The sequence below is a fragment of the Pristis pectinata genome, chromosome 19 (assembly GCF_009764475.1).
Source record: "Pristis pectinata isolate sPriPec2 chromosome 19, sPriPec2.1.pri, whole genome shotgun sequence".
Classification (NCBI taxonomy): domain Eukaryota; kingdom Metazoa; phylum Chordata; class Chondrichthyes; order Rhinopristiformes; family Pristidae; genus Pristis; species Pristis pectinata.
The window spans coordinates 1,159,504-1,172,950 of record NC_067423.1 but is presented as its reverse complement, the minus strand read 5'-3'; the positions used below and the strand labels follow the sequence as shown (position 1 = coordinate 1,172,950).

General features: G+C 45.5%; 1 protein-coding gene across 5 annotated transcripts in view; it reads left to right on the top strand.

Moving 5' to 3' along the window:
* Positions 1-13,447, top strand: part of LOC127580343 (semaphorin-3A-like) — a 271,887-nt gene that overhangs the window by 154,654 nt on the left and 103,786 nt on the right. For 4 of the 5 annotated variants that reach the window (XM_052033670.1, XM_052033668.1, XM_052033667.1 and 1 more), the window contains exon 4: positions 5,562-5,624. The exons of the other annotated variant lie outside the window; for it this stretch is intronic. In XM_052033670.1, the coding sequence (XP_051889630.1) occupies positions 5,562-5,624 (63 nt within the window). The remainder of the gene's footprint in view (positions 1-5,561; positions 5,625-13,447) is intronic. 5 annotated transcript variants of the gene reach the window in all.

Here is a 13,447-nt window from a genome sequence, read left to right as displayed (position 1 = left end):
GATCGGCTGGTAATTTCAGGTATTTCTGCATCTGCCCATCCCCCTGAGAACAGGTACTGGTTCTGATGAAAGGTCATCAATCTCAATGTTAACTCTGTTTCATCCTCCACAGATGCTCCCTGAACTGTTGATTATTTGCAATATTTCCTGCTTAATTTAAGAAACTTCTATTTCCCATTACTCTCCCTAGATGAGTAAATGTTACCCAAATCCTGAACCAGTTCCTTGAACTTAGTGTCAGACAGCCCACACACAGAGCAGTGAGCTCCAAAGGGGAAACAAGCTGCACTTAACCATATCTAAAGGCTCTTAGCTGATCTCAATCACTCACCCATTGGCAGTGATAACTTTACATTCCTGACTACCCGACCAATTCAAAATAAACATTGATGAATTATCTGTATGTTGCATTTTGGAGTTCTCTGTCAATGAGCCATGTCGTTTATCTCCAGGGCAAGTCAGGGAATGAAATATAAATAATATTCTATTTAACATAAACTGGGCGATTATGACAATGCGGGGCTTGGATTCCAATTTAAGGAATATGATACGAAGTTGTATATATATGGGTTTAAGGTTGTGTCGGTTTAAGGTAAGAGGGGAAGGATTTAAAAGGGACCTGAGAGGTAACTTTTATTTACTCAGAGGGTGGTGTGTGTTTGGAACGAGCTGCCAGAGGAGGTGGGTGAGGCAGGTACAATAACAATGTTTAGAAGACACTTGGACAGGTATGTGGATAGGAAAGGTTTAGAGGATATGGGTCAAACGCAGGCAAATGGGACTATAATGGCAGAATATTAAATTGGTAAATTGGTTTATTATTGTCACTTGTACCGAGGTACAGTGAAAAACTTGTCTTGCATACCGTTCGTACAGATCATTTCATTACATCAGTGCATTGAGGCAGTACAAGGTAAAACAATAACAGAATGCAGAATAAAGTGTTACAGTTACAGAGAAAGTGCAGTGCAGGCAGACAATAAGGTGCAAGGTCATAACAAGGTGGACTGTGAGGTCAAGCGTCCATCTTATCGTACTAGGGACCATTCAATAGTCTTATAACAGCGGGATAGAAGCTGTCCTTGAGCCTGGTGGTATGTGCTTTCAGGCTTTTGTATCTTCTGCCTGATGGGAGGGGGAACTAACTTAGGTGGGCACCTCGGTCAGCATGGATGAGTTGGGCCGAAGGGCCAGTTTCTGTGCTGTGTTACCCTATGACTCTGTATATACACCTCCTGCTTTTATATTGAGTTACTCTGTGGAGGGAGCTGATGAAATGTCTGGCCTGGGTTTTCACATACTGCTGAGCCACCCATGCTCACACACTTTACTGGCTGGTGGAGCACATCTTGTAGCAACAGCTTCCCGAAGGATGATGACTTCAACATGGTTAACGAAGCCTGGACAGTGGCAAGCCTGCTGATCATGAATGGAATAACAGAGTAGGGCCTGAACAGACCTACCCACTGGAATGCTTTGGCAGGGGGGCTAAGGCACACCCCCAAACCTGCCCCACCATTCATTCTACCTCAGTGACTTTCCTGCCCTTTCCCCGTTTCACAGTCATTGAACTCAATGACTGAGGCTCCATAGCCTTCCTTCTGGGTAGAGAGTTCCAAAGGTCCACCACCAATTGAGTGAAGACATTTCTCCACGTGAATCATCTATCCCTTGCTCTGAGACTTTGACTACGTTATAAACCCCTTGGTCAGGGAGAATGTCCTTGTTCTATCCACCCTGTCAAGCCCTTTCAGAATTTTATAAGTTTCAATGGGATTTCCTCTCATTCTTCTGAACACTAAAGGAAACAATGTCAGTCTACTCAATCTCTCCTCATATGGTAAACCTGCTATGCCCGAAACTAGTCTGGTGAATCCCCACTACACTCCTTCGATGAAGAGTTTATCCTCCCTCAGCTAAGCAGACCAGAAGTGTCCACAGTTCTCCAAGTGTGGTCTCACCAAAGCCCAGCACAATTGCAGTAAGACTTCTTTACCCCTGTAACCAAACTCTCTTGTAAAAAAGGTCACATCACTTCTTCCTAATCACTTGCTGCACCTGCATCTTGCCCTTCATATCCAGGTCCCCTTGGACATCAACATTGCCCATTCTCTCACCATTTAAGAAATGCTCTCCATTCCTGTGATTTGCAACAGAGTGGATGTCCCCACATTTGTCCCACATTATATTCCATCTGCCTCCTTCTTGCTCACTTACTCAAGTTGTTCACGTCCCCCTGAAGCCACTACTTCCTCCCCAACCCTCACAAGTCCACCGCACTTAGTCATCAGCAAACACGGGAATAATGACAGTTGGTCCCTTATCCAAATTGTGGAGAGAGGGGTCCAATCACCGATCCCTGCAGCATCCACTAGTCACAGCCCGCCACCCTTGGAATGATCCAGTTATTCCCACTCATTTCTTTCTGACCAACACTCAGTCCCTAACAGTCCCTCACTCCCAACCCCACATTCCCTGATCTTGTTAACCAACACCCCAGACAGCATTTATCACAGAACTTCTGAAAACCCCAATACACCACGCTGACTGGTTCCCTTTACCTGTCCCACCAGGACTCCAGCAAGACTGAGTCAATAGGAATGAAAATTATTGAAATCACATTATTTTAATGTATTAATTATTAGTGTAGCAGTTAGTGTAACGCTATTACAGTGCCATCAATTCCCGCCGCTGTCTGTAAGGAGTTTGCACGTTCTCCCCGTGTCTGCGTGGGTTTCCTCCGGGTGCTCCGGTTTCCTCCCACATTCCAAAGACGTCCGGGTTAGGAAGCTGTGGACGTGCTATGTTGGCGCCGGAAGCGTGGCGACACTTGCGGGCTGCCCCCAGAACACTCTCAGTAATGCAAAAAGATGCATTTCACTGTGTGTTTTGATGTACATGTGACTAATAAATAAATATCTTATATCTTATCTTTTAAAAATAAACTTAATTAACATACTTAAAATCACTTGAAAAAACTTAGATACATTGAAATTAATTTAATTAATTCAAGATAATGTTATTGGTCATGAATGCTCTCATTATTCCTTTTCTTTGCAGTATTTATTTATTTTTGTGATGTATAATATTACACTGTACTGCTGCCGCAAAACAACAAATTTCACGTCATCTAAGTTAGTGACAATAAACCTGATTCTGATTGGCTGAGACTTGCTTCTCTCTCTGTCGGACAAGAATGAGGAGCGGATTCCTGCTCCGGGTCACTCCCAGTGCAGGCAGACTTTCCACTGACACTGCAGGAAGCTGGTTTCCCTGGCTGGACTCCATGAGGAATCCCATCCCAAACCATAGCCAGGACACTGGCCGTACAGCAGGGCCAGTGTGTGTGTGTGTGTGTGTGTGTGCAGAGACAAGAGCTTCCTGACACATGGGGAGAGGAAGGACCACCGACACAGGTGGTGCTGCTGACAGCTTCGAGAATCTGGGCCACTGACGCCGACATTAATATATTATGGAGATTGGTCATCAATGAATAAAACATGGAAGCTTGCAGGACTGAGTAATTTCAGCACTGATGTGAAAGACTTGAAAATTATAATTTTCACATTAAAAATGCAAACTTTGTATTTGTTTGTCAAGTTTCCTGAAGTGATAACGGTAAAAGTAATGTTTTGAAGTCAAGTTTGGCAGCAATTAAAGCCATTTTAAGAAGCATTTATCATGCTCTAAAGATGTCAGAGTACAAAGTTTAACACGTTAATGATTTAAGAAGTGAAGTTAATTTGTTGCAAGGTTTATTCATGCATTTTTAAACATTATTTAATTAGCATTTAAGTCCCTCACAGTTTATGGTGTTAATTATTCCTTACGACTATCAATAAAAGCCAAAACAGAATGAGAAAATCTAAAGAATAGTTCACCACCTGACCGATTATTTCCTCTTTGTCTGCGCTCAGTAAGGAACAGAAATAAATGATCCCGAATCAGTCCCTCTCACTCGATCTCTCCATGTTCAGTACAGGGAACACCAGTTGTATTATTGGCTCCTCTCTGGTTCTCTTCAGCGGACGTGCTGAATGGGAAAGGGGTTTGGCCCAGACACGTTAAGTGCTGTGCAGTACATCTTTGTGCTTAGTCCCCCTCACTCTCCTGCAAAGTCCACCCCTGGCTTTCTCCCGCCACCAAGCAGCATTACGGACATAACTTACTCCTGCTGGTTTTCATTGACCCCGAGGGTAGTCTCCCATCAATATCTCCTGCCTGAAATGTGAATATTAGAAGCGGAAATTAGCTTCCGAGTCCAGAACGTACCCTGAATTTCTTGGGAAGGAATTGGGCAGTGCACACCGAGAGTTATGAAACATGCCAAGGATGCTCAGTTTGAAACCTGTTGACCCCTCCCTGGCTCTAGGTATCAGTAATTATACAGCAGAAACTTTCTAGTTTAGAAATGCAAGATTTGTCTGCTAAAAATTTCCCACCTCCATTTGATCAATTTGCACCATCTTGACATCACACGGGAAAATAACCATGGAATTGTTGTCTTACCATATTTTGTCAAGTCAAGTCGAGTTTATTGTCAGATGCACAAGTCCATGTGTGCACAGGTGCAATGAAAAACTTACTTGCAGCAGCATCCCAGGCACATAGCATCAGATAAGCAGCATTCACAAGAAAAACATACATTAAACATAAATTAAACACAATTTTTGCAAGAAAGAACATAATTAGAACAAAAAACACAAAGCCCATTTTAGTGCAAGGTGATTAAAGTGGTCACAGTGTTGCTAAACTGCACTAATTAGTGTTTTACCAGTTGATTTAAGGACCGAATGGTTGAAGGGAAGTAGCTGTTCTTGAAGCTAGGGCTGTGGGACTTCAGGCTTCTGTACTTCCTGCCCGATGGTAGCTGTGAGAAGATGTCATGGCTCAGATGGTGGGGATATTTGACAGTGGATGTTGCCTTCTTGAGACAACGCCTCCTGTAGATACTCCCGATGGTGGGGAGGGATGTGCCTGTGATGTATTGGGCTGAGTCCACTACTTTCTGCAGCTTCTTATTTTCCTGCTCATTCAAATCACCGTCCCAGACTATGATGCAACCACACTTGGACTCTAGCCCCACACTGGACCGACCGTACTTCTCCTGCCAAGTGGTGATCCTCCAGCCCCCTGACCTCCCACTGCAAATTTCCAGGTTGCCCCACATTCTTATTGTGGACTCTTCAGATTCCTCCAGTCTCCTGTGGCAGGTTACACTCCTGACCTGGAGTGCATGCTACAGGTGTAGTGTTGGTTCAGGACAGTTAGTTATCCTGCCTTTGTATTCAGTCTCACCGAGCACCGCACTTACTGAAGTATCTCAAAACCTGCTCAACCTGCGCCCTTTATCTCTCTGGGAGTTTACACTCCTCCCTCCCCACCTCACTTCCTGCTCAATCTCCCAGAGCCATCTGCAGCCTTCCCAGGAATGTTCTGAAACATTTTCAATCTCACTGTAGATACTTCCTGGAAAACTAACATTGAAATTAATGAAGTTGAAAGTTGATAATGTTATATGAAGAAAACTAATTGTTCTTGTGCGCTGGTTGATGTTTCAGATTGTGTGGCCTCCAACCCCTGCGCGGAGAGATGAATGCAAATGGGCCGGTAAAGATGTGGTGGTAAGGAACTGTTGTGGCACCAGTTGACACTTGTTAACAGTCAGTATCAGGGAAGGTTAGGAAACAGCAGAAGCTGTTGGAAATCTCAGCAGCCAGAATCGTGCGTGTGGACCTGAGCTGTCAGCTGCTTCTCTCTCCACAGATCCTGCCTGACCTGCTGAGGACTTCCAGCATTCTCTGGTTTTATCCCAGGTTTTCAACAAGTGCAGTATTTTCTTGTGGAAGTGAGGCTGTGCCTGCAGCAACACTGCTCACTCTGGTGATTTGGTGTTTGGGGGTCCTGAGGCAGAAGGTGGACAACAACGGGGCGTGGGAAATTGGACCTTCAGCACCTCGCAACAACACCTTGGCCTGAGCAATTGGACACGTCAGTGGATGGGCCTTGCAAAGTTCTGGGAGAGTTGAGGCAGTTAAAGAGGAGCATGTTGATAGGTGGGCTTCTGCCTGATGCATGCGTCCCTTTCACGCATTCCATCAGGGATTGAGCCCAGGAGGAGCTTCCTCACCCTGTGTGACCCAGCTAAAGGATTCCACACCCGCTGCCTTCTCAGTTCAGTGGAGACTAAAAGTACAGTACGTTGGGGAGGAGCTGGTGTTACACAGCCCGCAGATTCTCAGGTTTAGGGCTAACTCTGTCAACGATTGCAGACAACATGCCTCTCTGGTTCGGATCAGAACGGCCAGTACTGATGAAAGGGGACACCTACCCCTCGCTCCACAGATGGTCCCTGACCAGCTGAATGTTTTTGTTCTCAAGTTTCCAGCTCCTCCATTGGTGGGTTTCTCCAGACCACTGCTCACATTCAGATTTTTGTATTTTCTTTCTCCAGCTTTATCTTCACTCCTGTCCCTCTCTCCATTCCTCTGCCACACAGATCAGCCAGGATTACCAAACCTTCAGTGCCTCCCTCAGCCTGCATCACCATCACTTGTGTTCCTCATCCCTCTCCTCTCCATCCTATCACAGACATTCCCATTGTCCATTCCACCCCTTCTTTGTGACTTAAAACACTTGATTTCTGGCTGTTCTCTGTTCTGACGATAGGTTATTGACTGGAAACGTTAGCCGTTTCTCTCTCCACAGATGCTGCCTGACCTGCTGAGTTTCCAGCACTTTCTGTTCTTATTTCAGGTTTCCAGCATCTCTGGTATTTTTACTTTTCAGTGTCTTTGTGGTTTCACTCCACGATTGTAACCAATCTGACTGCCTGTCACATGGAGATGAAGGTCACACCTGGCAAATGGGACTATCTCAGATGGGTATTTTGGTCGGCACGGACCAGTTGGGCCAAAGGGCCTGTTTCCATGCTGTGTCACTCCATGAGTCCAATGATTCAGGCATGTAATCAGCTTGTAGCAGCTGCCAGCCATGTCTTTATGTTCATGAAGAATTTGCTTTGTAGTTTTGTTGCACCATCACAGATAAATTCCGTGCCCAGGAGACCACAGGTACCTGAGCCTCTCACCTGTCGCGAAGTACACCTAATGTGGTCCAGGACCTCCCTCCTGACACAGCTGCTGTGATCTTTGGGCTGCCACATGTCTGTCTTATGTTCTAAACTTCACACATTCAAATCTGATCCCTTTGATATCTTCGTCTAAAACAAGTTTCTTACTGTTGGTAAATGATTGCAGTTTACTGCAGCTTTTCATGTACGCTGTGTTATGACTCCAGTTACAACTAAATACTTCTGTCCCTCAATGAAAGTGTCTCAATATTAGGAAGTAAGTATTTTACAAGCAATTGTAAAGTCAAGTATTGTTTGCCTGGGGGCATGAATCATAAAACCTGTTTGATGAAATGTAATAAATTAAAATGTAAGCTCATCATTAAAGCCCAACGAAAGGAACTACATGCTGAGTAATTTGGGTTCTAAGCATGGATGGGCTTGGAGAGATGCCGGGGCAGACCTTGCTCAGCCAGGGAAGCAGTAACCCTGAGGACATGACTGAAGCACAGCCTCAGCCATTCCTGAAACACATCTTCCCTCACGAAGCAATCGTCAGCAGATCTGGAGAACGTTCTGTATGGTGAAGTCTTTCTTGAGGAAAGTAGTTGGCTGATCAGGTCTTGTCTCCCAGATACACGCACCTGCCCACCGACAAATCAGATAACGGCAGTGAAGGAGGTGGCAGGTCCAGTGATTGAGTCCTTGCATCTGACAGAGGAAGGTGCAGGGACTTTCTGTCTCCACTATGTGTGTTCGCGCATTTACATTGATGTGTTTCTCTGTGTGCCTGGATTGTTAGACATATTTAACGTGGAGGTGGATAAAGATTTGATGGATTGAGGAACAGAGGGGTGTGGAGGAATGGCCCAGAAGAGGAGTTGAGGCCAGAATAGATCAGCCACAATCACATTGATTGCTGGGGCAGCCTTGAGGGGCCGAGTGGTCTACTCCTGCTCCTGTTTTCTTGTGTTCTTGTTTATGTATTTGTGCCTGTGTATGTGTATGTCTGTATCTGTGTCTGTGTGTGTGTGTGAGTGCGTGTGTTTGTGGGTGTGTCTGTGTGTGTCTCTGTGTGTCTGTGTATGTCTGTGTGTGTTTGTATGATTGTGTGTCTGTGTGTGTGGATGTGTGTGTACGTCTGTGTGTGTGTGCGTGCGTGTGTGCGTGCGTGTGTGTGTGTGTTTGGATTTGACTTTGCATGTGCACTTGAGCATGTGTTTGTGCAATGTGTGTACACACATGTGCCACTTCATTTTATGCTGAAAAGACTGGTTGGACGCAGGCATCTCTGAGAATCTCAGATGAACAGAAAACAATCAGAGAGACTTGTGTTGTTTGTCAGGCTGTGGAAAACAACCCACCGAATAGGGATCCACTCTGGCCCCACCCTCCCTCCCTCCCTCCCACCTTCCCTCCCTCCTTCCCACCCTCTCTCCCTCCCACCCACCCTCGCTGCCTCCCATCGCTACAATGAAAACCAGGGTGGAAGTATCCAAGATCTGGGAACTCAGTGAGGTCTTGTGCTTGCTGTAAATCAACATTTGACTGGGTTAGAGATTGAGGAAGTAAACCATCCTGTGCAGATCCCCAATCACTGTTGAGTACCTCTTCTAGTCGCGATGGAAAGTGGGTTGTGATTAAGTTGCATTCACTATTGAGTCTAGTGAGTTCTGCAGTCGTTCAAACCAGCTGTCCCTGAAGTTCTAATGGAGCCATTAGTCTCTTTATTTATTTGTAATCATCGAATGGCAGTTTTATTGATGTTTACTCACCAGTGAAGGGATCATTTATCTCTTTAGTCAGCTGGACTTTATTCGTGGGAAACCTGCCTCACAAAATTCACTGCGTTCCCTGAGGAAGAAACTAAACATATTGGAGTGGGGAGCTCAGTAGATGTTGTCAACATGGACTTTAGTGAGGTCTTTGGCAAGGTCCTGCATGGTTGGCTGGTCTAGAGTATTAAAATCCAAAGGATCCAGGTCAGGCTGGCAAATTGGACGCAAAATTGGATTAGTAATAGGCAGAGGATGATGGTAGAGGGTTGCTTTTCTGGTTGGAAGTCTGTGACCAGTGGTGTACCGCAGGGATTGCTGCTGGGACCTCTGTGATGTACATTGATGGCTTAGGTAAGAATGCAGGAGATAAGGTAAGTAAATTTGCATATCAGATGAAAATTGGTGGTGTTGTAGATAGCAAGAAAGGTTGTCCGAGGCCACTGCACGATATGGATCAGGTGGAAAGTTGGGTGTAGCAATGGCAATGGAATTTAATCCTGACAAATGCGAGGTGATTCACTTGGGGAGGACAGTAAGACCAGGATATACACAGTAAATGGTAGGGACACGGGGAGTGTTGGTGAACAGAGGGACCTTGGGATCCAAGTCCATAGATCTCTGAAAGTGGCAGCACAGGTGGACAAGATGGTATGCTTCCCTTCACTGGCCGCAGCACAGAATATAAGAGCCAGGGACGTCATTTTACAACTTGATAAAATGTCAATTAGGGAACAGTTCTGGTCACCACACCACAGGAAGGGTATGGTTGCACTGGAGAGGGTGCAGAGGAGATTCACCAGGATGTTGCCAAGGTTGGAACATTATGGTTGAAAGGAAAAGGAGAGATTGGATGGGCTAGGTTTGTTTACCCCGGAGTGAAGGAGGCTGAGGGGTGACCTGATCGAGGTGCATAAAATCATGAGGGGGAGAGAGAGGGGAGAGAGTAAAAATCTTTTTCCCATGGTGGTGGTGTGTAAGACGTGTACAGGCTTAAGGTGGAAGGGAAGAGGTTTAGAAGGGATCTGAAGAGGAATGTTTCCCCTGGGGGGTGGAGGTTGGACTCTGGAATGCACTGCCTGAGGGGGTGGTGGAGGCAGAGACTCTCATAACATTTAAGAAGCATCTAGAGAAGTACTTAGATCACCAAGGAATAGACGGCGGCTGACCTAATGGGGTTAATGGGATTAGTACAGATGGCTACAACAGATGGCACGGACAAGTTGGGCTGAAGGGCCTGTTTCCATGCTGTATTGCTCTTTGACTCGATGCCTTTAAAGGGGAGCATTCAGAAATACCTACAGGGACTGTTGTTTGCATCCTTTGTCACTACATTCAGAGGAAATCACTTGAACTGACATGAACTTAAGACGTGCTGAGCCAGGGATAATCTTGGAGGAGGTCCCCACATAGGATAAAATTCATCACGTTTCCCATGCCAACGATTACAAAACCTGCATCATCTGCGGCCTCTGTTCAACACACTGAGTTATGGTTGATACGTTTCCATCTGTTTTGAGGACACTGTCCCCCTGAGCTCCCACTAGATACCAGATCATGGTCTGGTGGACAGTTCAGATGGTGGTGCTGAGGGATAAAGTCCTAGTTGGCTTTAACACCTCAGTTCAATTAATTCATTACATCACACTACTCATGAGCCAACAAAAGCTTGTAACAGACTAACTAGAATTATTTCATTTCATTTCAGACAACCACTCATTGTTTGACAAGCTCAGTGCCCTGTTAAGGAGATTATGTCACATGATGTAGGATCAGCTGATTAACAATTTGCATAAACTTTTGACTTGAACCTTTGTGGTTCTTTGAAGTTATAAACTACTGTCTGTAAACGGGGTGATGTGCTATCAAATTACCCCGAACACCACACACTTCCAGCTTCACTATGTCTCAAGAGACATTCAACGGTATGATTTTTTTTAATGATGTGTGAACAAATCCTGAGGATGCAAAGTTGAAGCAGCACCTGAATTAAGCGGCTTGAATCGTGGCTGTGTTGGGCAGAACTCACGCACAGTTAGGAGGGAATGGTGAATATTGACCTTGCTGGGATAGGCCTCACCATCATGGAGACTATCACCATACATTCGCAGAGGAGCTCAAACCAGTTTAGCCAGGATGACTGATTTCATCCTGTGCACTGCAATGGTTCAAGGAATCAAGGGCATGTTCTGCTTTGTTCCACTGGACTGAATGGATGGATTTTGGCTGAAACACATGAACATTGTGGATTACAGTGCACATGTGATCGGCCTGCAAGGGTGCATGTCCCATGGGCTGGTGTGCTCAAGGCAAGGTTATAGGCCCAATGTTGGCACCTGATTCAGCCTTCTGCTGGTATGGTCCAAACCCTCACCATTTGGTGCTAGGGCAGGGGATTGCTATGTGTTTTGAAACTAAAGAGGCTGCAGAAAAGATTCACAAACATGTTGCTGGACTAGAGGGCTTGGGTTATAAGGAGAAGCTGGATAGGCTGGGACTGCTTTCCCTGTTGTGAAGGAGGCTGAGGGGTAACCTTATAATAAAATCATGAGGGGCGTAGATAGGGTAGATAGTTGCAGTCTTTTTCCCAGGATAGGGGAGTCTATGGGCACAGGTTTAAGGTGGGAGGGCAGACATTTAAAGGAAATGTGAGTGCCAAGTTTTTCACACAGAGGGAGGTGGGGATATGAAACGAGCTGCCAGAGGTAGAGGTGGGTACAGTTGCAACGTTTAAGGACATTTGGACAGATACAGGGATAGGAAAAGTTCAGAGGGATATGGACCAAATGTGGGCAAGTGAGATTAGCATCTTGTTTGGCATGGATAAATTGAGCTAAAGGAATTGGAATCAGAATTAGTTTATTATTGTCACTTGTACCGAGGTACAGTGAAAGACTTGTCTTGCATACTGATTGTACAGATTAATTCATTACAGAGTGCATTGAGGCAGTACAGGGTAAAACAATACAGAATGCAGTGTAAAGTGTCACAGCTACAGAGAAAGTGCAGTGCAGGCAGACAATGTGAAAGGTCGTAACGAGGTAGATTCAGTCAAGTGGAACAAAGCAAAACTGTGCAAAACAAGACATAAGTGCAGAAAAGGTTCACAAGGACGTTGCCAGGACTGGAAGGCTTGGGTTATAAGGAGAGATCGGAGAGGCTGGGACTGTTTTCCCTGGAGCGAAGGAGGCTGAGGGGTGACCTTATGGAGGTTTATAAAACTATGAGGGGCACAGATAGGGTAGAGAGTCTCAGTCTTTTCTTCAGGGCAGGGGAGTCCAGAACTAGAAGGCACAGGGGAGACGTGAGAAATGTAAGAGATCTGAGGGGTAAGTTTTTCACCTGAGGTGGTGAATATCTGGAACAGGCTGCCAGAGGAGGTGGTGGAAGTAGATACAATGACAAGATTTAAAAGGTTTCTGGACGAGTACTTGGATTGGGAAGAAGTGCAGGTACTTGTGGAGGGATACAGGCCTAATGTGGGCAAATGGGATTGGTGTAGATGGGCACTGTGGTCGGCATGGACCAGGTGGGAAGGGCCTGTTTCTGTGCTACATGATTCTCTCACCCCCAAAACATTGTTTCAGAGCTCCTACAACTCTAGAGCAACCAAGCAAACTGCTGGAGGAACTCAGTGGGCTGAGCAACATCTGTGGGAGGGAGGGAATTCCCAACGTTTTGGGTCTTCCAGCTCTGAGGCTGTGTTTTGTATGCGAAACACTTCAGTTCAGTTGAAGATTAGGGAAGCCTTGATAATGTTGCTGAAGGTTATGGGAGCTGACTTCACACTCTTGATGCTAACCACAGCAGGCGTCTCACACCTCCACTTCTCCCTGTTCCTCTATCCTTTCATGGGAGGAAAATCAATGAGCTTTTACTGATTTTAAGATCCCTGCTGCATTAAACTTTTCAAATAGCATTCCATCCCAGAGTATCAATCACTGAAATAGCAAAGATTGGACACAATACAATATCAAGGCAGTGTGAATCATTGCAAGTGTGTGATTCAGAGTGTTGTTGAGGGCGGATGTACAGGAGGGCATTGGGTGGGAACTCTCAGAGGGAGGTCACATCTCAGAATGGCACGTGAAGTGATTGGGACGCAAGTCATCTTAACTCAACTGCTGCTAATTGATTAGGACCATGTTATTATAAAATTAAATCTCAATTATTTGAATTGCTAGTACCAGCTCCTTACAAAATGGAGCTTTTCCATTAATGTTTCCAGGGTGCCGTGGCTGCTTTTAGTTAGTTGTACCAACAGTTTGGGAGTACAAGGAATGCATCTGAATAAACCTTTCCACCAGTCTGTTTTCAGGGAAGCCTGTTCCCATAGACGTCGAGTGTGATTGGGTAATTCTTCTGTCAATCAATCCCAGCATCCTCTTTCCTGTAAGAGTCTGAAATTGATCTGATAGCCGCGATGTATGATTGGCCATCCAACATTCACTTTGTTTTCTGGGGGGAGGTTGTTCTCGTTTTACGGGGAGAAGTTGCTGTAGTTTCCTCTACCTCCAGTCTTCCAAAACTGTTTGCTGAGTAAATTGACGTTGTTTGCTGAATAGTCTGCTGTACATCTTGCTGCCTGTCCCAGACCATT